At 46.3% G+C, this 27042-nt stretch overlaps 1 protein-coding gene across 1 annotated transcript; it reads left to right on the top strand.

Moving 5' to 3' along the window:
- Window positions 1-263: 263 nt before the first annotated feature.
- On the top strand, window positions 264-26841 carry entpd6 (ectonucleoside triphosphate diphosphohydrolase 6). Its single transcript, XM_042010887.1, has 14 exons — window positions 264-394; window positions 1322-1610; window positions 4236-4312; window positions 6654-6797; window positions 7805-7880; window positions 17081-17116; window positions 18303-18391; window positions 20600-20679; window positions 20888-20952; window positions 23834-23935; window positions 24017-24157; window positions 25401-25457; window positions 25871-25983; window positions 26052-26841. Exons 2-14 carry the CDS (start codon window positions 1349-1351, stop codon window positions 26133-26135), a joined length of 1326 nt encoding a protein of 441 aa, XP_041866821.1. The 5' UTR covers window positions 264-394; window positions 1322-1348; the 3' UTR covers window positions 26136-26841.
- Window positions 26842-27042: the final 201 nt, after the last annotated feature.

The following is a 27042-nucleotide window of genomic DNA, read 5'->3' as shown; positions in this document are numbered from 1 at the left end:
GCTTTAGATGTCTCCCTGCTCCAACACACCTGACTCCCCTCAACAGCTTGTTGGCAAGTTCTTCCCTAACCTGTAGACCCATCAGTCTGATTCTGGTGCTGCAGCTGGAAACATCTAAAACCTGCCGGACAGCGGTCCTCGAGGACTGACTTGGACAACTATTTGTATTAATTTTATTTTTGTAACTCTGATTTAAATAAGAATAAATAAATAAAAAAAAAAACAAACACGTCACCTCTAGCAAACGTTTCCGTGTTTGTGCCGCGTAATTTCGGCCACGTCGCCGGTGTGACGGTACTGACGTCATCAGGGAGCGCCGTGTTGTCAATGGAAGAATGAGGGAAATTAGTGGTGGAAGAACTGAATTATCGGAGTGGCTGACGGTTTTCTTTCGGTAGGTAAACATTGTATTTGCTCACCGGCTGGTAGTTCACATTTAGACTAACCCGTTAACCTATTTAATGAGCTTCGTTTCGCTTTCTGTTAGCATGTGGACACCTCTGCTTTCTTCCACAACTCTACATAACCTTCATCAAAATTTCTGCTGTTTTATCTCTTAACACTGATGTATTGGACACGGAGTCATGAGGCTGTTTACCTCCTCTTTTAACAAAATTTACCAAAATCTGAGTTTAACCGTTTAGCTGTTTAACATCAAACTCCTTCACATATCTGCAAAATTAATGTGGGACTGGTGTTTCACCTAATTCCTGATTTTGTGAGGAGTGAAAATGAAATAAAAATACATTATTTATCCAAATAATGGATTAAATAGATCCAACAGCCTACGAAATTGTGCAGAATGACTCATTAGTTTGAGTCATGTGCGTTGGAGCAGGGAAACATTAAAAACCTGCAGGAATGCGGCTCTTGTAGGACCGGATTCTGTAGCCCTGCTCTAGAACCTTGAATTCACCTATAGACTGTGACAATTTACAATGTGTGTGAATAATTTTGGACATATTTTTCTTAAAATGTAAGTCATAAGCATAGAAATAGTTTATTTTCCCTGAAGTCTATGGCATATCGTACCATCATATTTTGACACATCTATTTTCTTTTCAATCAAAAGAAAAAAAAAAAATTCGAGGGGTAATATGACTAATTTTGAGCCTAATGTAAGTATTTCACATGACCTTTTTTTTACCTTTGAAAGCTTTTATTTTACGTGCTAAATGTTCATCTTTCTTTTGTGTTTTAAATTTTAGTTAAAAATGTAATAGAAATAAATTTTTTGAAAAGATTTTTTTTTTTTAATTATTATTATTTTGTAATGAAGATTTAAATTCAGGTATTTTAATGACTGGAATTTGTTTGGCAGCTGTTGCAGCTCCACACAGAATGAGTGATGATGAAGAAACCAAAACTGGCCGGAGTCTTCCTCTTCGTGGGCTGCCTGCTGGCTTACCTCATGTTTGTGAAGCATCATTTCTCCACCTCCAAGGCCACCACCTACAGATTGCCTCCGCACCTCCGGCCCGGCTCAGACAGAACCAGAGACGACGAGCTCGCCTCTGCTGACGGGCTCCACTTCCAGTATGGCATCATGTTCGATGCCGGGAGCACTGGGACCAGAATCCACATCTTCAAGTTCCAGATGGAGAACAAAGGTAGAGCAGAGGACGGTCAACAACAGAAACGAAACTGTAAACATCACCAGTAATATTATAAATGCTGATTTTTATTTCACATTCATCAGTTCATTCATTTTTATTTACACATTTAAAACAAACAGTCCTGATCCAGATTTCTTTTTATATTTCCAGGGAAACAAGAAACAGCTGCAGAGACGTATTTAAACATGTTTAAACATAAATATAAATACAGAATATGAGGCAGAAGCCATTTTTTTAAATTTCTGTTCTCCATTTGGTCTGAGCAGATTTTTTCTTCTTCCCAGTCTGAACCCTCTTAGCGAAGCTTTCTGTCGTTTCTTTCAATAGTCTTCAGGAAACGTTCTCCAGGATCCTTGAATGACTTTCCAAAACTCTTCCTTGGATGTTTCCGATTTTTGTTTTGTTCTCTGTCCAAATGATCCCACACTACTTTCTAATGTTAAGGTCCGGGTTCCGTGGAGGATCCGTCCCTCCATCGGACCTGTCAAGGTCCGGGTTCCGTGGAGGATCCATCCCTCCATCGGACCCTTTACTGTCCGGGTTCCATGGAGGATCCGTCCCTCCATCGGACCTGTCAAGGTTTGGGTTCCGTGGAGGATCCGTCCCTCCATCGGACCCGTTACGGTCCGGGTTCCGTGGAGGATCCGTCCCTCCATCGGACCCGTTAAGATCCGGGTTCCGTGGAGGATCCGTCCCTCCATCGGACCTGTCAAGGTCCGGGTTCCGTGGAGGATCCGTCCCTCCATTTGACCTGTTACGGTCCGGGTTCTGTGGAGGATCCATCCCTCCATTGGACCTGTCAAGGTTCGGGTTCCGTGGAGGATCCGTCCCTCCATCGGACCTGTTTCTATTTTTAGTTGAAATAATAATATTCAGTTAATAATAATTTTGAAAAAAAACAATGAAAGACACAAAACTGTTTTCAAAGTTTACAAAAGACAGCTGTGACAGACAGGTGAGGCCTGATGTTATCAAATAATATTTCAGACTCCGCGCTTCGCTGTGAGCGTGTCATCAGTTGATCTGATCACTGAGATCATTTCTGATCAGATTGAGAAAGAGATCCTGTTCGAGTTCTGCCGTGATCTGGGATCTGTGTGGCACAGTTATGGTAACTACTATTCCGGTGAATATCCAGATGGTTTACTTTCCCTGACCATCACCGATCTGCTTCACGCCTTCTGCCTCTTTCTCCAGAGTCCAGACTAAACAGACAAAATACATTTATGCCAGTATTGTATGTTTAAGTAACGTCAAATCAAGTTTCCTTCATCTCTACAGAACGTGTACAACCATCCGCGGTTAATCAAAGAGCTTCACAGGATGAAAACACAACATCCAGGAGGAAGTTTGGTTTTCTTCTGGCCTCCAGCTGCAGATACGTCTCGTCTGTGTGCTGCAACACTTTAAAGATGCTTTTCTTGATTTGTATCTTCTTTAAAAGAAAAGTTGACGGCGATCTCCCTTCGATCCACAATCTTTTTCTGCTCACGTTTCTTTCTCCAGCGTTTATTTATTCTTTGTTAGTTTCATGTTTTTACACAGCTTTGTGTCAGAGGATTGTTAAGTAATATTTATCTCCTGCATGTGAGCTTAATTGAACCTCGAGTGAACTAAACAGAAATGTTTGGTTGGCTTCAAACTCAGCAGAAATTCACTCTTTGTTCAGGACATCAGGGTTAAACAGGTTTTCAGTCCGGACTCTTGGCCACACATCTCGCTGCATGTGCTCTACTGTCGCAGCTACTAGCATCTACATGGAGCAGGTATCCAGCACAGTAAGAGTCCGTCTGATTGGCCACTGAGCATGAATGCACAGCAGCATTTGAAGTAGTGTCACATCACTTTCGTTAAAATATGCAAACAGGGATGACTTTTTATCACAGTGCAACCAGCTGCTGCAACATGTGAATCATGCAGGCGAATATCTGCGTGTACTGTAAATCTAAGTGCCTATTTGTGCCCACGGCTGAGAATAATAAGCGTTGTGGTTTATTAGTAGCTGCTATAACCACTCAGTGGCCCAGATGAGATATGAAACAGGATATTTGGAAGTTAAACCTCTTCAGTCGAGCGACATGTTTATGAAGCAGACCTCACTGAACTGCTTTTAGTGTATTTAAAATCCACACATGTTGGCCCAAAACATTAATTACCAGATGTGACTGAGGCAGACAAGAGGAGCTTTGAGCCTTTAAGTCCTGCTGCTGTGGAGCTGCTGCCAGTTTAGATGGACACAAACTCATTAGAGTGTTTCAGAGCTTTTTGGTTTATTAGGCTTAGAGAAAGTTTCCTGCCGAGCTCGGCCAAATGCCTTCGTTATCGCATTTAACCGCTAAGCTGACTCCCACAGGCTGAGTGCTGTTTTGGCTTCTTTGTTAGCATCAGAGCTAACCGGAGTAATGGCAGCACCTGTTAGTTATACAGACCGGGATTGTTATTAAGAGCTTAATGACAGCTCAAATCTAGGCACAGGTCCAGGGTCAGTCAGACATAACACTGGTTAAATGTGGGAAAAAGCTCGGAGTACTAAGTTGCTTTATGGTTTCACACACACTGAGGATCTTGTTGTGCTGGGCTGCTCTGTGTTTGACGGTGTGTGTGATTGTGTTTCTGCAGAAGCTCCCAAACTGACCCACGAGACGTTCAGGGCCATCAAACCCGGACTGTCTGCGTACGCTGATGACCCACAGAAGGTACGACTGCTGCTCTCACTGGACTCGCCTGAGGGGCCCCTGCCCGTGATGGGAAGAAGGGACCCCTCGGGCCCCTGCCTGTAATATTTTAGAAAAATATCAATCTGGTTTTAGGACAAACCACAGTACCGAGACGACCCTTTTAAAAATTGTTAATGATCTTAGATCTAACTTAGACTCACAGAAACTTTCTGTCCTGGTTCTACTGGATCTTAGTGCCGCCTTTGATACAGTTGATCACGAGATTTTACTAGACAGACTCAGAAGTCTGGTGGTCCTCTCAGGTACTGTCCCTAAATGGTTTTACTCCTACCTCACAGATCGAAAATTCTTTGTAAGTATGGATACATGCTCCTCAAGGATCCATAAAGTCAAGTGTGGGGTTCCCCAAGGATCAATTTTAGGCCCAATACTTTTTAATTTGTACATGTTACCTCTTGGGGATGTCATCAGGAGACACAGCATTGATTTTCACAGCTATGCTGATGACACACAGCTTTACATCACCGTGTCTCCTGATGACCTGGAGCCAGTTAATGTCCTTTTAAACTGTATTTTAGATATTAAGTCATGGATGGCAGAGAACTTCTTACAGCTCAATCAGGACAAAACTGAAGTTTTAATTATCGGTCCTGAAGACAAGAGAGAGATCATTTTACCAAAAGTACATCATTTTAATCCCTCTCAGTGTGTGAGAAATCTGGGTGTTCTTTTCGACTCTGAGCTTGATTTTATTCCACACATCAGAAATGTCACAAAGACTGGATTTTATCATCTTAAAAACATCGCCAGAGTCCACCCATTTCTCTCTCTTGCCAGCACGGAGGTGCTGATGCATGCTTTTATTTTCAGTAGATTAGATTACTGTAATGCCCTGCTCACTGGTCTTCCTAAAAAGTCCATTTCAAACCTACAGCTACTTCAGAACTCGGCGGCACGAGTTCTGATGAGGACCAGAGGGCGGGAACACATTACACCAGTTTTAAAATCACTGCATTGGCTCCACGTGCGTTTCAGGATTGATTTTAAGGTTCTCTTAGTAGTTTATAAATGTCTTAATGGTCTTGGTCCCTCTTATTTATCAGACTTGCTTTTAAATTATGAACCCTCACGGACCCTGGAGTCCTCTGGTACTGGCCTTTTAGTTGTTCCAAGGGTGAGGACCATGAAATACGGTGAGGCCTCTTTCCATTGTTACGGCCCTCGTCTGTGGAACAGTCTGCCGGAGGGCCTCAGGGCTGCAGAGACTGTTGATGTTTTTAAAAAGAGGCTTAAGACCTACCTTTTTAGCTTACCTTTTAACTAAATTTTATTTGATCTTAAGCTTTTAAATTTTATATCTTATTTTATTTTCATGGCATTTTACTCAACTGTATTTATTTTATTTCTCTGTTTATTTATTTATTTACTTACCCTTAGCTTATTGTTTCTTAAGGTTATTTAATATTTGTTTTTACTCCAGTGTTTTCCTCATGGGGATCCTCCACGCCGGGGGTTCTGCCTGCTCAGTCAGGGGTTGTTGCTGCGGTGATCGCCCTTGTCTGGGTGGCTGGGGCCCTATACTGCAGCTTGATGGCTGTGGTGTGGGCCCCGGTCTGCCCTGATCGGGTGGTTGTCGTGATGGTGGCCTCTTTAGGACATGGGTAGACTGGCTCCTGGTGTGGATGGATCCCCATGGTATTGTTTCCTCACAGCAGCAACATCAAGCCAGATGGTTATCACTCTTAGTGTTTTAAACTACTTTTAGTACAGAGAAAGAAGTCAAAGAGACGTGTGCTGAATATGGGTTGGGGGTTGTTCGGGGGGGTGTATTTGCTTTGTGTGTATTTATGCATGTTCCTGCGTGCAACTGTAATTTCTTTTATTTTGTGTTTTTTTTTCTAATATGGATGAATTGATTTTTCATGTAAAGCACTTTGTGTTTCACCAGCATGAAAAGTGCTTTATAAATAAAGTTATTATTATTATTATTATTATTATTATGGGAAGAAGGGACCCCTCCGGGCCCCGGCCTGTGATGGGAAGTAGGGACCCCTCGGGGCCCCGGCCTGTGATGGGAAGAAGGGACCCCTCGGGGCCCCGGCCTGTGATGGGAAGTTGGGACCCCTCGGGGCCCCGGCCTGTGATGGGAAGTTGGGACCCCTCGGGGCCCAGGCCTGTGATGGGAAGTAGGGACCCCTCGGGGCCCCGGCCTGTGATGGGAAGTAGGGACCCCTCGGGGCCCCGGCCTGTGATGCGGAGGTCACAATGAATACACTGGAAGGTGTTAAAAGATTCAGATAAAATCAGCTTCACGAAGTCCAGGATAAAATGTCATCCTGTTCTCTTCTTCTGTTGTCAGTGTGCTGCAGGCATAGAGGAGCTCCTGGAAGTGGCCAAGTCCAGCGTCCCCACTATCATGTGGACCAGCACCCCTGTGGTTCTGAGGGCCACGGCCGGCCTGCGGATGCTGCCCGGAGAGAAGGCCGACCACCTGCTGGAGGGGGTGAGAGGCTCACCTGTACACCTGATCACCTGCATCCATGTAAACTGAGACACTGGCTGGAAGATTCAAACATAAGGACCGGAAGTCAGCTGAATTTAATATAAATGTATTTTTTTGGTTTTATTGTGAAAAATGAATTATTAAAACAGTAGATGTTTTATGTTCTTATCCATGTTCAGTTTAAATATGTTTATATTTAAATTTGTTCAGTCAGTTTTCTTTTTTTATTATTTTTTTTCAGGATAAAACCCCAACGTCCCAAACTGACTGATATTCCCTTATTTTCTACAATGTTGTTTAATTCGAGATATTTATTTAAATCTTAAAATTTAAGATTTTCATATTTATTCAATCATTCAGTCTCAGACAAGGATTTCTTTTTCTTTTCTCTTTTTTGGGGGGGTTTAACTGGCTTTTCTAGTAATATATAAAAGTATGTGATATAATTATAATAAATTATAGTGATTATGTTTTAATTATTTTATTCAGCCTAAAGTAGACAAATGAAGAAAATAATTTATTATTGCCATTAATAACAATGTTTTTTTTATTTGTAAAAGTGTCCTGGAGAACTCAGCTGGCTGTGATCTGAGAGCAACGTTTTTACATGTTCCGATCAATAATCTGCTCTGGATAACACTGGTGAACTACCTTCCTCACAGGAAGCTGGTTACTGCTCATTATCATCAGCATCATCATCAGCATGATGTGGGAATCAGAGAAACTCTCCACAGTCTTTGTGTTAATCAGTAAAAACTAAAATGAGATTCAGTCTGACTCTTGGCTCTTAGACCGGACCTGAGTCGGGGGTGGATGTGTGGGAGCGAAGGGGGCGGGGTTATTAAAATGTGACATTTCTGTAATGAGCTCGTGAGTTTACAGAAAGTTGAAGCTTTGTCCAGAGAAATGACGGCTGGTTCTGATTCTGGACGTGTTCAGAACTAAGAAGGTGACCGAGTTCATCTGTTCAGTGGTCTCGCTGTAAACCCACTTCTCTTTGTGTCCAGGTGAGGGCGCTGTTCCGGGAGTCTCCCTTCCTGTTCAAAGGCGACAGCGTGTCCATCATGGATGGCACCGATGAAGGTAACTGCTTCACCCAGGGCGGGATTCACATTAGAACTCTGGAGATAGACCAGTGATGGCTCACATTAGACTAGATCAGTTCTGGTCCAGATCAGCTGGTCTGACCTGGATCAGCTGGTCTGTTCTGGTCCAGATTAGCTAGTCTGTCCTGGTCCCCAACATCTGGTCTGTTCTGACCTGGATCTGTTTCAGGTAGTCTGTCCTGGTCCAGATCAGCTGGTCTTTGGGTGTTTATGTTCCAGGTGATTCCCATAAAAATCTTTCTGTATAAAAAACTGCAGCGAGTCCGAAGACAGAACCTCCTCAGACTAGACCGAACCAGGACGGTCCTTAAGCAGCTTCCTGCTGGTTTTCATGTCTCATCTTGAGCATGAGCCTCGTCTCTTTACAGTTTATCAGATTACAGAGTTTGAGCATTTCCTCATAGTTCCATTTTTTTAATCTGAGCAGCAGGTCACACGATGAACGGGGAGTTGACCCTCTGAGAGACCTCAGATCAGGTCTCTGATTTCCCCAATGACAGCTGTCAATTTGTGGGATTAACAAGACGACATGAGGCAGCAGACAAACCTCCAGCAAGATGATGTAGCTTCAGAGACACAAAAGAGGAGAGTTAATGTAGAGGTGTGCCAGGACCCCCACCGTCCAACATGGTCAGGTGAGGAGAATCCAGGTGTTTCTGTCGCCATCACTGAGCTTTAAATAAACAAATTATCAGATTAACAGGTTCCCCACCTGTTCCCAGGAATACACAAACATCTGGTGCCGTGGTAACCAGCATGAAAACCCCGACAACATCTGTTGAAGACGTTGTTCTAAACCTTTAATAGAGACTAAATTACTAAATAGAAAAAAGTAGATGTGAAAACATGAAAACTCTAATGAAAATAATGAGACGGAAATACATAACTAAAATATTTAACGTGCCGTCTTGATCCAAAGTTCCAGTAGTTCTCCAGCTTTGTGAAGTTTTTTGTTTTTATTTTGGATAATCTTCAGTCCAGTCCTGGAACGTGACCATTTTCAGAAGAACTAAACTCTGACTGCATCATTCAGGGAGAAGAAAGGCTCCTTACTCGCAGGATGAACCAGAGCTGTGTCGACACGTAACGGTCAACTAAGAACCGGTTTAAACTGGATCTTTAGGCTGTTTGTAACACATCATTTGTTCCCATTTCTTTAGTTTCATGTGTGAAACCAGCAAAGCTCCGACAGTCTGACAGAAAACAGGATTTTAGCAGCAACAAGGTGATTCCCAAACAGCTGGTAGCTGGAAACCTGGCGTATCTCAGCGTGGAAGCAGAAACAAAAGAAGAGTCAGGACTAAAAACTGTCTACTGCAGATGGACAGGATCTGAAAAAAGACCTGAACCAGGACCTGAGAGATGCATCTGGACCTTCAGTTGATCCATGTACTGTTGGCCAAAGAAATAGTCTTCATGGAAGCGTGGCTGTCAGGTAGCTGTTCTTAATGAAGGGAAGCAGGGAGGAAAGGCTGAGGTAGGTAGGTCACATGACCCAAAAACTGGACTGAAGATCAGTGGAACCAGGTCTGATGGAGGGATGGATTCTCCCCAGAACCTGGACCTCAACATTATTGAAGCAGTGATGGATCATCTGGACCAGAAAACGGAACAAAAGGCAGAAACATCCGAAGACTTTGGAAAGTCCTTCAAGGATCCTGGAGAACTGTTCCTGAAGACCATTGAAGAAACGACTTCTCTAAGAGGGTTCAGACTGTGATGAAGAACAAAGCTGCTCAGACCAAATATTCACTTTAAGCTCTGGATCTAGTCTCGTTTGGACTCAGATCAGGAAGTTTGACCCTGCAGCTCTTTCCTGGTTTTCTGGAAAAATAAAAAGTATCAGGACTGTTTGTTTAAACTGTGTAAATAAACATGCACAGAGATAAATGTAAGAATAAGTGTGAAAACAAATAGTTTGAGATGATTATAGTGTGGCATTAAATGTTTGAGACCAGGATTCCTGCTTTTGTTGCTGAGCGAGTCCTGATCTGCATCTCAGTCTAATGAGAATCACTTTTCTGTGTGTGCTGAACACACCCAGCAGAAGTGTAAAAAAACAGCTGAAAGTGGATGAAATGAAGTAATTGAAGCAGCAGTTATGAACATAAAGATGTTAAGAGCAATATGTGCAGAGGAGCTGAGGATCTGCTTATCCAGGTCAACTCAGAGACCAAATGAGTGTCTGTTGCAGAATATTTGTACTCAGCTGCATGCATTAGAGCCTTTTAGCAGCGACCTCTGACCCTGCCTTCATGCAGAAGTGGATGATTAAGAGCTTGATAGAAACTGTATCATAGGAGATTTACCATAAAACTCTTAGGCAGAGACACTAAGAAGCAATTTTCAAACAAAACATCGAAGTATGGGGAGAGTCGGCTTTAGGTTGGGAAGCTAAACACCGGCACTTAGCACCCGGCTGCTTCCTAGTAACCACTCAGAGATCTCCATTAACAATAAGTCGCTTCCATTCAGGTCGGCAATGGGTAATCTGAGCGAGGATAAGCATCCAGGCAAGAACGGCAAATATCTGGGAGATAATAAGGCTGATGGAATCCGGTTAGACTTCTGAGAGGACAGTTTAGCGTTTGCTCGAAGCGTGGCACGAGGAATCTGTCCATTAGGAGAAGTGCAGCACGTAAAGAGATAATTCAGTAATCATTAAAAGACATTTATGGGTGAGCGGTGTAACGAGCTGATCCCACTCATGGACAAGGAGAAAACATTTCAGCTTCAGAAATAAACGGGACAGATAATCGGCCTCCCCCTCCCCCACTTCAAGATTAAGTGGGACATTATCCCACATGGCCATAATTGCTTGTATGAACTACTTTAAAAGGATTGGATTATACCCCCGCAAGCTTTGTGTCCATACAGAGGGAGAATTTCAAACACAGAGCCTACTTGTGATTCCCATATACATCCACCAACAGAGGAATTACAGCTGTGGGGCTCATTGTCAGCAGAGGAGGAAGAGGAGGGCCGGCGGGGCTCAAGCCTTCACATCTGGATCCTGTTTACAGCTGAATTCAACAACAGGAGCGTTCCTACCGAGAACGTCCTCTTCAGTCGTAGAACCAGGAACTAAATGAAGTACTGAGGAAATGGCTCTAAAATAGTTCTGATTGAATGAATTTTTCCAGCATCTTATTTCTCATGTTTCATCACCTGCAGAACGACTCCTGACTGGTGGAAAGACACTGGGAATGAGTGAGGAGAGAGAGCAGTGAGGAAGAGAATTAAAGAGAACTAACATTACTGTCTGATGGTTTCTGGTACATCCTACAAGGCAAGGCTGGTTTGTTTGTACATGTTTACAAACAGCATTACAGCTGGCTGCAGAAGAAGCATTAAAAAGTACATAAAAGAAGAAAATCATAGACATGATTGGAAAGGTGTGCAAAATCATAAGAAAATCATGTAAGCTAACTAAATTAAATCAAAATGATTAAAAGCAGCAACAGTCTAGATCTGTTACCAGATACGGTGCAGATTTCATGAGTAGAAGCACAAGAAAAGAAATGTTTTTAATCTGGATTTAAACGTGTCTACATCTGGTGAAAGTTTAATCTCCGATGGCAGTTTGTTCCACTTGTCTGCAGCATAACGGCTAAATGCTGCTTCTCCATGTTTAGTCTGGACTCTGGCCTGGACTCTAGTCTGGTCGCCGCCTGGACTCTGGCCTGGTCGCTGGCTGGTGTCTGGCCTGGTCTCTGGCCTGGACTCTAGCCTGGTCTCTGGCCTGGATTCTGGCCTAGTCTCTGGCCTGGTCGCTAGCCTGGTCTCTGGCCTGGACTCTGGCCTGGTGTCTGGCCTGGACTCTGGCCTGGTGTCTGGCCTGGTCGCTGGCCTGGTGTCTGTCCTGGATTCTGGCATGCTCTCTGGTCTGGTCGCTGGCAGGTGTCTGGCCCGGTCTCTGGCCTGGACTCTAGCCTGGTCTCTGGCCTGGATTCTGGCCTGCTCTCTGGCCTGCTCTCTAGCCTGGTCTCTGGCCTGGATTCTGGCCTGGTCTCTGGCCTGGTCTCTGGGCTGGATTCTGGCCTGGTCTCTGGGCTGGTCGCTGGCCTGGTGTCTGGCCTGGATTCTGGCATTTTCTCTGGTCTGGTCGCTGGCTGGTGTCTGGCCTGGTCTCTGGCCTGGACTCTAGCCTGGTCTCTGGCCTGGATTCTGGCCTAGTCTCTGGCCTGGTCGCTAGCCTGGTGTCTGGCCTGGACTCTAGTCTGGTCGCCGCCTGGACTCTGGCCTGGACTCTGGCCTGGTCGCTGGCCTGGTGTCTGGCCTGGATTCTGGCATTTTCTCTGGTCTGGTCGCTGGCTGGTGTCTGGCCTGGTCTCTGGCCTGGACTCTAGCCTGGTCTCTGGCCTGGATTCTGGCCTAGTCTCTGGCCTGGTCGCTAGCCTGGTGTCTGGCCTGGACTCTAGTCTGGTCGCCGCCAGGTCACTGGCCTGGTGTCTGTCCTGGATTCTGGCATGCTCTCTAGTCTGGTCGCCGCCTGGACTCTGGCCCGGTCTCTGGCCTGGACTCTAGCCTGGTCTCTGGCCTGGATTCTGGCCTGCTCTCTGGCCTGGTCTCTGGGCTTGTCGCTGGCTGGTCTCTGGGCTGGTCACTAGCTGGTGTCTGGCCCGGTCTCTGGCCTGGACTCTAGCCTGGTCTCTGGCCTGGATTCTGGCCTGCTCTCTGGCCTGCTCTCTAGCCTGGTCTCTGGCCTGGATTCTGGCCTGGTCTCTGGCCTGGTCTCTGGGCTGGATTCTGGCCTGGTCTCTGGGCTGGTCGCTGGCCTGCTCTCTGGCCTGGATTCTGGCATTTTCTCTGGTCTGGTCGCTGGCTGGTGTCTGGCCTGGTCTCTGGCCTGGACTCTAGCCTGGTCTCTGGCCTGGATTCTGGCCTAGTCTCTGGCCTGGTCGCTAGCCTGGTGTCTGGCCTGGACTCTAGTCTGGTCGCCGCCTGGACTCTGGCCTGGACTCTGGCCTGGTCGCTGGCCTGGTGTCTGGCCTGGATTCTGGCATGCTCTCTGTTCTGGTCGCTTGCTGGTGTCTGGCCTGGTCTCTGGCCTGGACTCTAGCCTGGTCTCTGGCCTGGATTCTGGCCTGCTCTCTGGCCTAGTCTCTGGCCTGGTCGCTAGCCTGGTGTCTGGCCTGGACTCTAGTCTGGTCGCCGCCAGGTCACTGGCCTGGTGTCTGTCCTGGATTCTGGCATGCTCTCTAGTCTGGTCGCCGCCTGGACTCTGGCCCGGTCTCTGGCCTGGACTCTAGCCTGGTCTCTGGCCTGGATTCTGGCCTGCTCTCTGGCCTGGTCTCTGGGCTTGTCGCTGGCTGGTCTCTGGGCTGGTCACTAGCTGGTGTCTGGCCTGCTCTCTGGCCTGGATTCTGGCCTGGTCTCTGGGCTGGTCGCTGGCTGGTGTCTGGCCTGGTCTCTGGCCTGGACTCTAGCCTGGTCTCTGGCCTGGATTCTGGCCTGCTCTCTGGCCTGGTCTCTGGCCTGGTCACTGGCCTGGTGTCTGGCCTGGATTCTGGCATGCTCTCTGTTCTGGTCGCTTGCTGGTGTCTGGCCTGGTCTCTGGCCTGGACTCTAGCCTGGTCTCTGGCCTGGATTCTGGCCTGCTCTCTGGCCTGGTCTCTGGCCTGGTGTCTGACCTGGACTCTGGACTGGTCGCTGGCTGGTGTCTGGCCTGGTCTCTGGCCTGGACTCTAGCCTGGTCTCTGGCCTGGATTCTGGCCTGCTCTCTGGCCTGATCTCTGGGCTGGTCGCTGGCTGGTCTCTGGCCTGGATTCTGGCCTGGACTCTAGTCTGGTCGCTGCCTGGACTCTGGCCTGGTCTCTGGCCTGGACTCTAGTCTGGTCGCTGCCTGGACCCTGGCCTGGTCTCTGGCCTGGATTCTGGCCTGGATTCTGGCCTGGTCTCTGGCCTGGGCTCTAGTCTGGTCGCTGCCTGGACTCTGGCCTGGTGGCTGGCTGGTCTCTGGCCTGGTGCCTTGCCTGGATTCTGGCCTGGTCTCTGGCCTGGTGTCTGGCCTGGTCGCTGGCCTGGTGTCTGGCCTGGATTCTGGCATGCTCTCTGGTCTGGTCGCTTGCTGGTGTCTGGCCTGGTCTCTGGCCTGGTGCCTTGCCTGGATTCTGGCCTGGACTCTGGCCTGGACTCTGGGCTGGTCGCTGGCCTGGTGTCTGGCCTGGATTCTGGCATGCTCTCTGTTCTGGTCGCTTGCTGGTGTCTGGCCTGGTCTCTGGCCTGGACTCTAGCCTGGTCTCTGGCCTGGATTCTGGCCTGCTCTCTGGCCTAGTCTCTGGCCTGGTCGCTAGCCTGGTGTCTGGCCTGGACTCTAGTCTGGTCGCCGCCAGGTCACTGGCCTGGTGTCTGTCCTGGATTCTGGCATGCTCTCTAGTCTGGTCGCCGCCTGGACTCTGGCCCGGTCTCTGGCCTGGACTCTAGCCTGGTCTCTGGCCTGGATTCTGGCCTGCTCTCTGGCCTGGTCTCTGGGCTTGTCGCTGGCTGGTCTCTGGGCTGGTCACTAGCTGGTGTCTGGCCTGCTCTCTGGCCTGGATTCTGGCCTGGACTCTAGTCTGGTTGCTGGCCTGGTCTCTGGCCTGGTCTCTGGCCTGGATTCTGGCCTGGTCTCTGGGCTGGTCGCTGGCTGGTGTCTGGCCTGGTCTCTGGCCTGGACTCTAGCCTGGTCTCTGGCCTGGATTCTGGCCTGCTCTCTGGCCTGGTCTCTGGCCTGGTCACTGGCCTGGTGTCTGGCCTGGATTCTGGCATGCTCTCTGTTCTGGTCGCTTGCTGGTGTCTGGCCTGGTCTCTGGCCTGGACTCTAGCCTGGTCTCTGGCCTGGATTCTGGCCTGCTCTCTGGCCTGGTCTCTGGCCTGGTGTCTGACCTGGACTCTGGACTGGTCGCTGGCTGGTGTCTGGCCTGGTCTCTGGCCTGGACTCTAGCCTGGTCTCTGGCCTGGATTCTGGCCTGCTCTCTGGCCTGATCTCTGGGCTGGTCGCTGGCTGGTCTCTGGCCTGGATTCTGGCCTGGACTCTAGTCTGGTCGCTGCCTGGACTCTGGCCTGGTCTCTGGCCTGGACTCTAGTCTGGTCGCTGCCTGGACCCTGGCCTGGTCTCTGGCCTGGATTCTGGCCTGGATTCTGGCCTGGTCTCTGGCCTGGGCTCTAGTCTGGTCGCTGCCTGGACTCTGGCCTGGTGGCTGGCTGGTCTCTGGCCTGGTGCCTTGCCTGGATTCTGGCCTGGTCTCTGGCCTGGTGTCTGGCCTGGTCGCTGGCCTGGTGTCTGGCCTGGATTCTGGCATGCTCTCTGGTCTGGTCGCTTGCTGGTGTCTGGCCTGGTCTCTGGCCTGGACTCTAGCCTGGTCTCTGGCCTGGATTCTGGCCTGCTCTCTGGCCTGGTCTCTGGCCTGGTCGCTGGCCTGGTGTCTGACCTGGACTCTGGACTGGTCGCTGGCTGGTGTCTGGCCTGGTCTCTGGCCTGGACTCTAGCCTGGTCTCTGGCCTGGATTCTGGCCTGCTCTCTGGCCTGATCTCTGGGCTGGTCGCTGGCTGGTCTCTGGCCTGGATTCTGGCCTGGACTCTAGTCTGGTCGCTGCCTGGACTCTGGCCTGGACTCTAGTCTGGTCGCTGCCTGGACCCTGGCCTGGTCTCTGGCCTGGACTCTAGTCTGGTCGCTGCCTGGACCCTGGCCTGGTCTCTGGCCTGGATTCTGGCCTGGATTCCAGCAGAGCGGGACCAGACTGGAGGCTGGAGGTCTAGAAGTGATGCTACGCTAACGAAACACACAAGAGGAGGATTTCCTTTATTTATTTATTCTTACACAATGTTTTTTATTGTTGTCCCAATTTCTATCCAGACGGTCTTTATTTCCTGCAACTCCTTGTCCACCTGGTTAATAGCGGTGATAAAACAAATCACCGGTATCATTGCTGTAATTTAGCATACGCTTTTCACCCCTCTGGGAATCGAACTTCGGCCTTCTGTATGGGAGACGGATGCTCTACCGACTGAGATATCCAGCCGTATGTTCCGACTCCTCTGAAATGTCTTGTGTTCTAACACTGTGATGACAGCATCTCCACCTGCTGCCTCTATTCTGTCTCTCTGACACCAGTAATGTCCACGTCGTGCCCACCAGTTAAACATGTTTACCTTTTCCAACGTGGTCCATCAGGATCTTTGTCTCACACTCTGAACATATCCACTTCTTAACTCTTTTTCTCTCCCGAGCAATCATGCAAACGATGTGATGAATATGTATTACAGGCGTCCACCTGACCATTTATAGCCATCATGTGGGCGGGGCAAGGCGTTCCCTCACCTGCACGCTTTAGAGTTGATTCTGATTGATGAACAGAAACAGGTGTAGGACGTGCGTGTGCACGCTTTGATAAATCTGAAAGTAGAAGTGTGCAGCATTTGCTTTTTTGCTCAGCAGACGCTGCCTGTAGTTTACTTTGCTACACAGAGTTTGAGAAGTGAGGCCCCAGGAATACTGACTGGTCTGATCAGTCCAGGTTTCCACTGTATGATGGTCCATCCCAGAGGCCTCCAAGTCCAGAGAACTGGACTCTGGAACTCTGGACCAGGTTAGCAAGCAGGTTCTTTTCTGTTCCGTAAATTCTGAAGCGACATCTGTGAACGTAACTCTGTATTGTAGAGCTGATGGTGGTTTCCATGGTAATCGTGGTTCCTGTGGTTCTATCAGCTGGTGATGGATGATGGTCCATCTGAGGGATCAGAGATCACAAATTAGATTTGGTCCCTTGTCCTTTACACATGAAATTCTTCCAGATTGTTTGAATAGGGGGGGATCTATAAGCCTCTTCAATCTTTCTTTGAGTCCCTTTGTTTTTTTAGCTGTTAAAGGAACTTTTCACACATTTGGTGGCAGAATGGAAATTTCTGAACATCTTTGATCATCAGACACTTTCTCTGATGATTTTTTGGGATCTAATTGTCATTACAGTCACGTGGTTGAGATAAAACCATTTGTAGTCATTACCGACCCTAAATTTCCCATCCCAACTTTGTGTTGCAGCCTGAAATATAAAAGGGATTTATATTTATAAATGAAATTAAGCTGATGAGACAAAACATGAAATATCTGAAGTCCATTCTATCTGCAGTGAAAGAGAAGAGTTTTATGTTTTTTATTCCATCATATTGGATAAATCCGTTATTTTCTCTCCTCAGGAATTTCTGCCTGGATCACCATCAACTTCCTCACAGGTAAGAATTAAACACACACACTGCTGTTTTTTTTTTACCGGACTGACAGCTGATCCCAGGACAGTTTCCTGTTTGGGTCTCCATAGTAACTACAGTTTATAGACTCTTTGATGAAATAATACTGACCTGAAAAAGATCTAATGAACGAGCTGTATTTTTGTGACTGACCTCTCCCTGGGTAAACCTCAGACTGCAGCATGTACTGTGTTTTTACATTTTTCTGCATCAACACTATCAAGTTATTAATCTTAATCCAGCATTCGTACATCATCTCACCAACTACCTGCGCGGTGATAATATGTCTGTCCAAATGGTTTACATTTCATAAGGAGGATGTAAAAGTCAGAAAACCACCAAGTTAATTGGTTGAAAAAACTTGTAATTTGGTTCAAATATTTTCTCCTTGTTAATGAAATAGAATTATTTGTGCAGCAGAGACATAAAGTGCAGGATCATCCTCAGTAAAGTTGGTGATGAACAATATCGACTGTTTGCCTTCGCAAAATTTACTTTTATCATTAGATGACCAATTTATTTTTAATAATCAGTTCATTATTTCCTAAAATCTAGTCCTTTTTCCCCATTTACTTATTTGTAGGTCTCATTTGCATGTGCCACCCTCTTTCCAGTCTGCTCCCCTGCATGGAACCCACATCAGAAATGTTTTACACCGGCCCTGTTTTAGGCCGATAAAGAGAAAAACTGCTTCATTTTCAGTCAGTGACACGGAGGCTCATGTAATGTTAACCTGTTAGAAGTTAGTGTTTGACAGATTCAGCGTTTATTTAGCTCCAGAACACATGCACGTGAAAACCAACCATGCACATGAGAATGGAGCGCGCTCACAGTAAACAGACTTCTTAGTTCTGGATATCTGGTATTCCGCAGCAGGAGAGTTAAAACTAAACACAAAGAAGTTTCATTGTGTTTTGTTAAAAGTGTTGTTTTATTATTCAGAACTGAAAATGGTGAGTTTTATTGTCCCGGACCAGTTTAACCCTCTTTCTGGTGTTAAACTGAGGACATTACAGTCAGAAAGATTCTTCATCCTGGAAGGATTTTCCAGAGTATTTAAAAACGGGGTGTGTGATGTTTGAAAAATGTTGATGGTTCTGATTGGTTACTGGATTATTCTGCAGCTCACGCTGTTTCTTCTAATCTCCTCCTCCCCTCTCTCTCTTTTCAGGTGGTCTTCACGGTGCTGGCTTGCCCACCGTGGGGATGCTGGATCTGGGCGGCGGGTCGACCCAGATCACCTTCAGCCCTAACGATGAGGTGAGGATGATCAGGGACAGATAGCGAGGAAGACACCGAAAGGAAAATCTCTTCTGAAACTACCAGGATGGTTAGAAACTGTAATCTAAAAAAGCAGCACTAATAACGGGGGGGGGGGCAGACCTTATGTAGGTCAGACTTCATATGACTTCAGTTTCATTTCTTCTTCGTCTGCTGCTTCAACCAGTCAGGAAGACAGATGGCTGTCCTTCCTGGTTCTGGTTCTGATGGAGGTGTTCCGTCCTGGTTCTGGTTCTAATGGAGGTTTTCCACCTCCTGGTTCTGGTTCTAATGGAGGTTTTCCGTCCTGGTTCTGGTTCTAATGGAGGTTTTACTTACTGGTTCTGGCTCTAATGGAGGTTTTCCTTCCTGGTTCTGGTTCTAATGGAGGTTTCCCTTACTGGTTCTGGTTCTAATGGAGGTTTTACTTACTGGTTCTGGCTCTAATGGAGGTTTTCCTTCCTGGTTCTGTTTCTAGTGGAGGTTTTCCTTCCTGGTTCTGGTTCTAATGGAGTTTTTCCACCTCCTGGTTCTGTTTCTAATGGAGGTTTTCCGTCCTGGTTCTGGTTCTAATGGAGGTTTTACTTACTGGTTCTGGCTTTAATGGAGGTTTTCCTTCCTGGGTCTGGTTCTAATGGAGGTTTTCCTTACTGGTTCTGGTTCTAATGGAGGTTTTACTTTCTGGTTCTGGTTCTAATGGAGGTTTTACTTTCTGGTTCTGTTTCTAACGGAGGTTTTACTTCCTGGTTCTGGCTCTAATGGAGGTTTTCCTTCCTGGTTCTGGTTCTAATGGAGGTTTTCCTTACTGGTTCTGGTTCTAATGGAGGTTTTACTCTCTGGTTCTGTTTCTAATGGAGGTTTTACTTTCTGGTTCTGTTTCTAATGGAGGTTTTCCTTCCTGGTTCTGGTTCTAATGGAGGTTTTACTTACTGGTTCTGGCTCTAATGGAGGTTTTCCTTCCTGGTTCTGTTCCTAATGGAGGTTTTACTTTCTGGTTCTGTTTCTAATGGAGGTTTTCCTTTCTGGTTCTGGTTCTAAGGAGGTTTTACTTTCTGGTTCTGTTTCTAATGGAGGTTTTACTTACTGGTTCTGGTTCTAATGGAGGTTTTCCGTCCTGGTTCTGGTTCTAATGGAGGTTTTCCGTCCTGGTTCTGGTTCTAATGGAGGTTTTCCTTCCCGGTTCTGGTTCTAATGGAGGTTTTCCTCTCCACTGTCTCCTCTTGAATAAATCAAAGAGAAGATTCTAAAAAACAGATCTGTAAACATGCCTTGTGATGACTTTGTTGTAATTTGGTGCTAAACAAATGAAGCTGAACTGAACCTGCTGCTGAGCATGAGACCACAGAAATATGCAGCAAAAATTTTAAAGTCACGGTGTGTTCAAAGACCGTCTGACAAACCTTCATGATGAGAATCTCCCGTTCCACCACATCCCAAAGCTGCTCTACTGGACTGAGAGCTGGTGGCTGTGGAGGCCGTTGGAGTCCAGTGAACTCATCGTCATGTTCTAGAAAGCAGGTGGAGATGATCTGAGCTTTGTGACATGGTGCATTATCCTGCTGGAAGTAGCATCAGAAGATGCTCCACTGTGGTCATAAATGGATGGACATGGTCAGCAACAATACTCAGGTAGGCTGTGCTGGTTAAACCAGGACACGTTGGTACTAAAGTTTCCACCATGGGGCCCGGCTTGGGACAGGATGGTTTGGTGCAGTTTGGTCGGGTAAACCCTGATCTCTGTTTCATGAGCTAAAATGGAGACTCATCAGACCAGCAACGTTTCTCCATCTTCTATTGTCCAGTGTTGGTGAGTGTGTGTGAATTGTAGCCTAAGTTTCCTGTTCTTAGCTGGCAGGAGGCACCCGGTGTGTCTTCTGCTTCATCCTGGGCCAGACAACTGCTGCTCTGGATATTTTATCTTCTTGAGACCATTCTCTGGAAACCCTGGAGATGGTTGTGGGTGAAAATGCCAGTAAATACTCAGACCAACAACCATGCCACGTTCAGTCACTGAAATCCCCTTTCTTCCTCATTCTGATGCTCAGTTTGAACTTCAGCAAGTCGTCTTCACCACGTCTCCATGACTACATGCTGCCATGTGATTGGCTGGTTAACAGGAAGTTGAACAGGTGGAGCTGATGACGTGAACAGAACTCTCTGCAGTGTTACATGTGACACGTTTTCTATGGTTTGTTTTTTTCTGTTCAGAAAACCATCCAGACGTCCCCCATTGACTACATCAGGTCTTTCCAGATGTTCAACAACACACACACCGTTTACACTCACAGGTAAACACACACAGTTTGCTTTTCTGAAACGTCATTATGACGTGTGTGTGTGTGTGTTATAGCCATAACAGGCTGATTTTCTTCACGAGACAGTCTGAACCAGACGGGCTGGAAGCAGCATTTCTAACACACTGAATGGTTTCTGCGTCATTTTCTGTTGATCAGCTGATTGTTTCCTTCACTTCCTGTAAATCTGCTCTCTCTGCAGTTATCTGGGTCTCGGTTTGATGTCGGCCCGACTCGCCATCCTAGGCGGCGTCGTCGCTCCACCCCGTACGTACCAGACCCTCTTTTTTTTTCCTTTTTTTATTTCTTGTTTTTCATCTCTGCCTTTTATACCCCCCACCCCCCGTCAGATAAATAAGCCATTATCTAATCTTTTAATAACACACTGCAAGATTAATTCCTTGCCTGCCAGCTGTTGCTGTGATTTATCTGCAGCTCAGTTCCTCGCTCTGGATCCGTCTGCAGAGCTGCAGGACCAAACACCGCCGACCACATATGATGTCATACCTGCAGACTAACACTGCCAGGGTGATGAGATGTGTTGCTTAGCCCCGCCCCCTCATTATCAATGATCAGGATTGGACCAAGCACAGTGGAACCTGATAAAGTTCTGCAGACTTTCACGTTAATGACGGAATGATCTTTATTTACACAAAGCTGCGCCTGTGTAATTTTACAGAATTAATCAGATTTGGAGTAAAATCATTTTGATAATAGTAATAAACTGTAGTTAATTAGCACTTGTGTTACAAAGTACTTCACACAGCAGCAGATAAAATGAAGTTAAACAGATAAAATCAGGAAAAGCTCTCCGATAAATGTCTGTTTTAAGAAGAAATCTGAAAGAAGACTGTGAGTCTGCTGACCTGATTTCCTCTGAGTTTAAATTCTCTGTTACTTCTGGTCTTAAACCAAGTTTCTGGAACAAGAAAGAGTCCTCTGAGAGAGGATCTCAGACTTCATACAGGCTCATTGGATTCTGAAAGGTTATAAATCAGTGGGTGAAAGGACACAAAGGGCTTTAACCATCTGATGAAGGTGCAGTGCTTTTTTTTTCTTTTTTATTCACATGCAATATTTTACTCTACAAACATTTACAGTTAGGCTGTTGTTGTTTTTTTTATCTTGATATAACTTTTGGAAGAGGGGCTGTGTACAGTGTACAGAACTACAAACACATCTCTTTTTATGTCTCTTTATGAGAATGTATGATGACATACGTGTTTGCTGTCATTTGAAACTGACCTCAGAACTCAGACGTGAACTCTCAGCTCTTTTGGTAAATGGACTGTACTCAAAGTGCTTTACGTGTCACGTTCACCCATTCACACACACACACACAGTCATAACCCGATGGATACATTGGGAGGCAGCGTAGGGTTCCGTGTCTTGCCCAAGGACACTTCGGCATGCACCAACTTTGCGGTTGGTGGAGGACTACTTTTCCTCCTGAGCTACATCCACTCACACTGCACTGCCCTCCAGTGGATGTACAACAGCCATGCCAATGAAAAGCATGCATTTGACAACGTACTATCTATGAATGTACGTAAAGAGAACGTAACTGAGCCCTCAAATTATTTCTGTCTTTTAAAAGATGCATTTAATCGTATTAGAAATATTTCTTAGATTTTGAAAAGACAACCAAATAAGTTTTACAATGTTCTGCTCAAACATGTTTTACATGTTCGTGCAGGAAACCAGCAGATGGATTTAAGTCATAAGTCATTAAAGTATTCAGATACTACGGAACCCAATACCAATATAAAAAAACTAGGGCTGTCAAAATTAACACATTAATGCAAAGAGATTAAGCTGTCAAATGAATGCGATAATTCTTTTTAATGTTATAAATAGTTTTTACTCATGCTTTATTAAAAATCTGAATTTGGCGTTATGTCTGTGAGAGAAGTTATTTTGAGTCATGTTGTTGCCTTGTCACACCAGTGAACACAATCTTCCCAGATAGCAAAAATGTTTGGCCCAAATTTGGTTTTACTTTCGATGTTGACAAAATATGAGCGTAGACCACCCCACAAGGAAATTGCCAAAAGGAAGGCTTCCTGTATTAGGAGAATAAATACCTACCGTAATCCACGTCCAGGCCAACAACTGGCATCTGGGCCACATGTGGCCCGCACAACACTTGCCAGTGCCGTAACAGTGCCAAAAGTAGCCCAGATTCAGCCCAGACATGTCTGCTGTCTGGTTTAAAAATCAGAATTTATGATTATCTCTGTGAGAGAAGCTGGTTTTGGGCATATAGGTGCCTTCTTACAGCTGCAAATAGAATCCACCAAAAACCCCATTATCCTCCTCATTTATGAAGATTCTTACAGTTTTTTGTATATTTAGGGGATGCTGCAACCCATTTGATATATCACACCAGTCACCTCTCAGTCTTTAATTCTGACATTCTGGTCCACACTCATTACCATATAATAGGATTTATTAGTACTCACATCGGTACTTTGTGTCAGCAAGTACTTGTACTTGGTTTGAAAAATGTGGTCTAAAATTTACAGGTTCTGAGAGATCCAGTTTTTAACATTTTGAAGGCAGTTTTGCAGTGAACTACTGGGATCGGAGGATCTAACTGGTAAATCCAGTGAGCAGAAACACCATGTTGGGATAGTTTGTCCTACAGGAAGCATGTAAAACAGTTGTGTGATACATGTGAGGTTGTTTTATTCTCGATGCTTCAGGTGTATTTTAGAAACTGTTTCATCTGAAAACAGAACACAGACTGGACCAGACATGAGATCAGCATCACATTCTTCTTCTCCTCCAGCTGCTTCATGTGTGCATCATGCATCCAGAAAACTTTTAATTCAGGTGTTTGACTCACATTTTTCCTCATTTAACTGGATGGATCTTCCCTGATGGATGTGTTTGCTGGTGTGGTCATTAAACCCATGGAACAACTAACAGGGTTATTTATTGTGTTTCCAGTCGTGTTGTTTGGGAAAAATTTCCCACCTCAGGTCGAGGTGGAAGTGCTGCTTCATTGACTCATTTAGTCACAGAACCGGGTCATATGTGTCGCAGTTCAGACCAGATCAGTCTTCATCATCCAGTCAGAACTTTTCCTGCATGTTGGTTCAGAATACGATAGAATAAATACTCACTGTAATCTGTGTGTGTGCAGTAGGGGGCAGCACTGAGCTGGTCAGTCCCTGCCTCCCTCCGGAGTACTCGGGCAGCTGGGAACACTCTGACGTCATCTACACTGTTAAAGGACAGAAGTCAGGTACTGAGATCGGATTAGTTGTTTGCTCCTATAACCCATCATGCAACTGGATCAGGTAGGAACCTTGTGCTTGTGTTTCAGGGGAGCCGGCTTACAAGGCGTGCCTCACCAAAGTGGAGAAGGTTCTGTACAGGAAGGTGGTAAAAGCATCGGAGGCAGCAGACATGGACTTCTACGCCTTCTCCTTTTACTACGACCGCGCCGCCGACCTCGGATTCATCGGTAGGAAGCTCACTGCAGCCCTCCTCCGTGTCTGCAGGCGCCGACAGATCACATGACGGGTCACATGACGGGTCACATGACGGGTCACATGACAGATCACATGACAGGTCACATGACGGGTCACATGACAGATCACATGACAGATCACACGACAGATCACATGACAGGTCACATGACGGGTCACATGACGGGTCACATGGCGGGTCACATGACGGGTCACAAATCTGAGACCACACAGGTGGTGATGGTTGTGTGCTGAAACTATGAGGATTAGCTGGAAGAGAAGTGAAATGTGTGGCAGTTCTGAGTTCTGAAAACCAACTCAAACATTGTTATCATGTGTAAACCAGAACCAGTGCAGAACTGGTCTATGTTCTGGTTCTGGTCTCAGAAGCAAGAGCAAACTGAGCTTCGGCATGAACGAGGAGTAGAGAGGAACAAGAGCTAATTTCCTGAATAACTGGTTCTTTAATGAACCGTCTGGATCCAGCACCAGGTCAGAACTAGCACCAGGACTGCGTTGGCAAAAAGAGGTGTGGTTTCCACAGGCTCCGCCCACAAGAGTGATGCTTGTAATGGTGAGAGAAAAGTGGGACGTCTGCAAACAGGAACTGTAAAACCTGCCTGATGTAGATTTAAAGGCGGATCCAGGAATGTGGTTCTGACAAACCGGTTCTGAAGTTTCGTTGCGGGGCATCTGGACTGAAGAGCTTCCTGAAGGACAGCAAAGCTTCAGCCCTTTTTTCTGGTTACGTCCACAGCACAGACAGGAACACTGAGGAAGCATCACAGCCATCTGGAGGACCAGTCAGAACCACGTCGGCTCCATAAAGCCCGCCATCCACCGGTTTTCATATTAGCAGCGGGAACTTCCTCCAGTAGTTACAGGAACTATGAAAAGGTTCCGGTAGTCAGGTTCATGTCCATCACAGAAACTTTTAGATTTATTTCTGATATAAACTAATAAAAATGGAAAAAGTTTGTCCTGACTAAAACATATTTTCCCATTTGAAGATGTTATTCCCACATTTCCCAGATCTGGATCCAGATCTGCGGGAAGCAGATCATCTGAAGCTGCTGCCAGAGGTTTTCCAGTCATGACTTAAAACAGATCTGTTGGTGTCATTAAGACGACTTCATCGCTGACCGGATGCTTCAGTGTTTTTATTAGATTATTTTTATATTCTGTGACGGGTTTGGTGCCTCCGCTGACTTTCTTCTTTCGCCTGTTTCCTCCGTTTAGACGAACAGAAAGGGGGAACCATCCGAGTGTCCGACTACGTCGATGCAGCTAAAACAGGTAAGGTGGCGCCACCTGGTGGCAACCTGTCTGAGCTGCAGCAGTGCTCACTGAGTTCTGTCACCAGGTTCCAGACAACAGACCTGGATGACCTGGATTCCTCAGCTGCTTCTCCTTCATGTTTATTGTTTACATGGAGGAGGGACGAGGAACCTTCTCATGAACCCTGGAGAAAATCTGTCTGGAAGATCTGCAGTCACGCTGTTGCTCATACACGAACAATCCTGCACAGCCCAGTGAAATCTGTGTGAAGAGTAAATCAAGCACAATGAATCAGTCCTTTAGGAAAGAGAAAAAGGAAGATGGTGTGAGAGATTGGCAGCGTTTTCAAACAGTGTACCTGATGCTGATCATGTGACCTGAGCCAGGCAGTGTGCTTGCTTCTGATTGGAGGACTCTGTTGTTTCCTGCAGTCTGTGGCAGCCTGTCCGCCAGTCCTCTGAAGAGCCCCTTCCTCTGTCTGGACCTGGTCTACATCTCAGTTCTGCTGCATGAGCTCGGCTTCCCTCCACACAAACAGCTCAAGGTGAGTATCAGATCGGGATTGATCCGCTGTCCGCTGAGTGTGTTCTCACTGCTGTCTGTGTGTTGCAGCTGGCGAGGACCATCAACCAGGTGGAGACCAGCTGGGCTCTGGGGGCCACGTTCCATTATATCGAGTCCCTGAAGAGACCTTGAGTTCAGACCTGATCCTGAACTAGTCCGCTGGCCTCGGGTCTTCAGGTGGATCTGAGCAACGTGACCTCATGCCTTTACACACACATCATGGTCCGATGGTTTATTTATCTTCAGTAATAATATAATGTTGGGTTTTTTTTGTATTTCTGAATCTTCCGGGGTTTGTTCAGTTCGGGGTTTGTTTCTGGTCTCTGAAAGCACTAAAACACTAAACCCTTCGATGGGTCTGTTTGACTTTACCAGGATCCAGCCTGTCCCAGTCTAACCAGTAAGCTCTGACCTCGCGCTGGTACTTCCTGTTTGTATCGACAGCGACTGATTGTTTTCGTCTCTGAAGGACTTCTGTTGTCTCGGGTGGAGCGGTTTTCTCTCTGTGGGATCCAGAAACTCTGTTCACTGATTCTTTAATCTCCAGATATTTTCTGCAAACTTTTCAGACTCTTGTCCTGAAAATCAGCTGCTGCGAACTTTTCTGATGCAAACTGGATCCTGTTTATGAAGTGGTTCTCCTTTACCTGCTGGTTTAGTTTTCAGGTCCCTGAAGGATGAAGCGAGCTTTTCTGGTTAGGGACAGATATCCGCAGCTCGTTTTTAGGAAAATACAAGTAATATTTTGTAGAAATCAGCTGGAAAATAAATTGTCACTAAACTGAGCGACATTGTATGAATATGTCTGTGTGCAGACAAATAAAGTATTTTTAGAGCACGTGTTGGAGTCTCTGCACTCGTTTTTAGGGATGTCAGTGGGATGTTATTTATAGAAAATGTGCTCATAACCACAGAAAAAAGCTATTTAAATAGATGTCCTTGTTTTTCTGTTATTCTTTTCATTTTATCTTAAATTTCTTCAAGCCTTGACCAGTTGAGCTTTGGTTTAGGAAGTTTTCCATAAGCTGGAAAAACTTAG

Source organism: Melanotaenia boesemani, chromosome 16 (assembly GCF_017639745.1).
Source record: "Melanotaenia boesemani isolate fMelBoe1 chromosome 16, fMelBoe1.pri, whole genome shotgun sequence".
Classification (NCBI taxonomy): Eukaryota; Metazoa; Chordata; class Actinopteri; order Atheriniformes; family Melanotaeniidae; genus Melanotaenia; species Melanotaenia boesemani.
The sequence above is the reverse complement of the archived record's forward strand: the minus strand, read 5'-3'. Positions and strand labels throughout refer to the sequence as shown.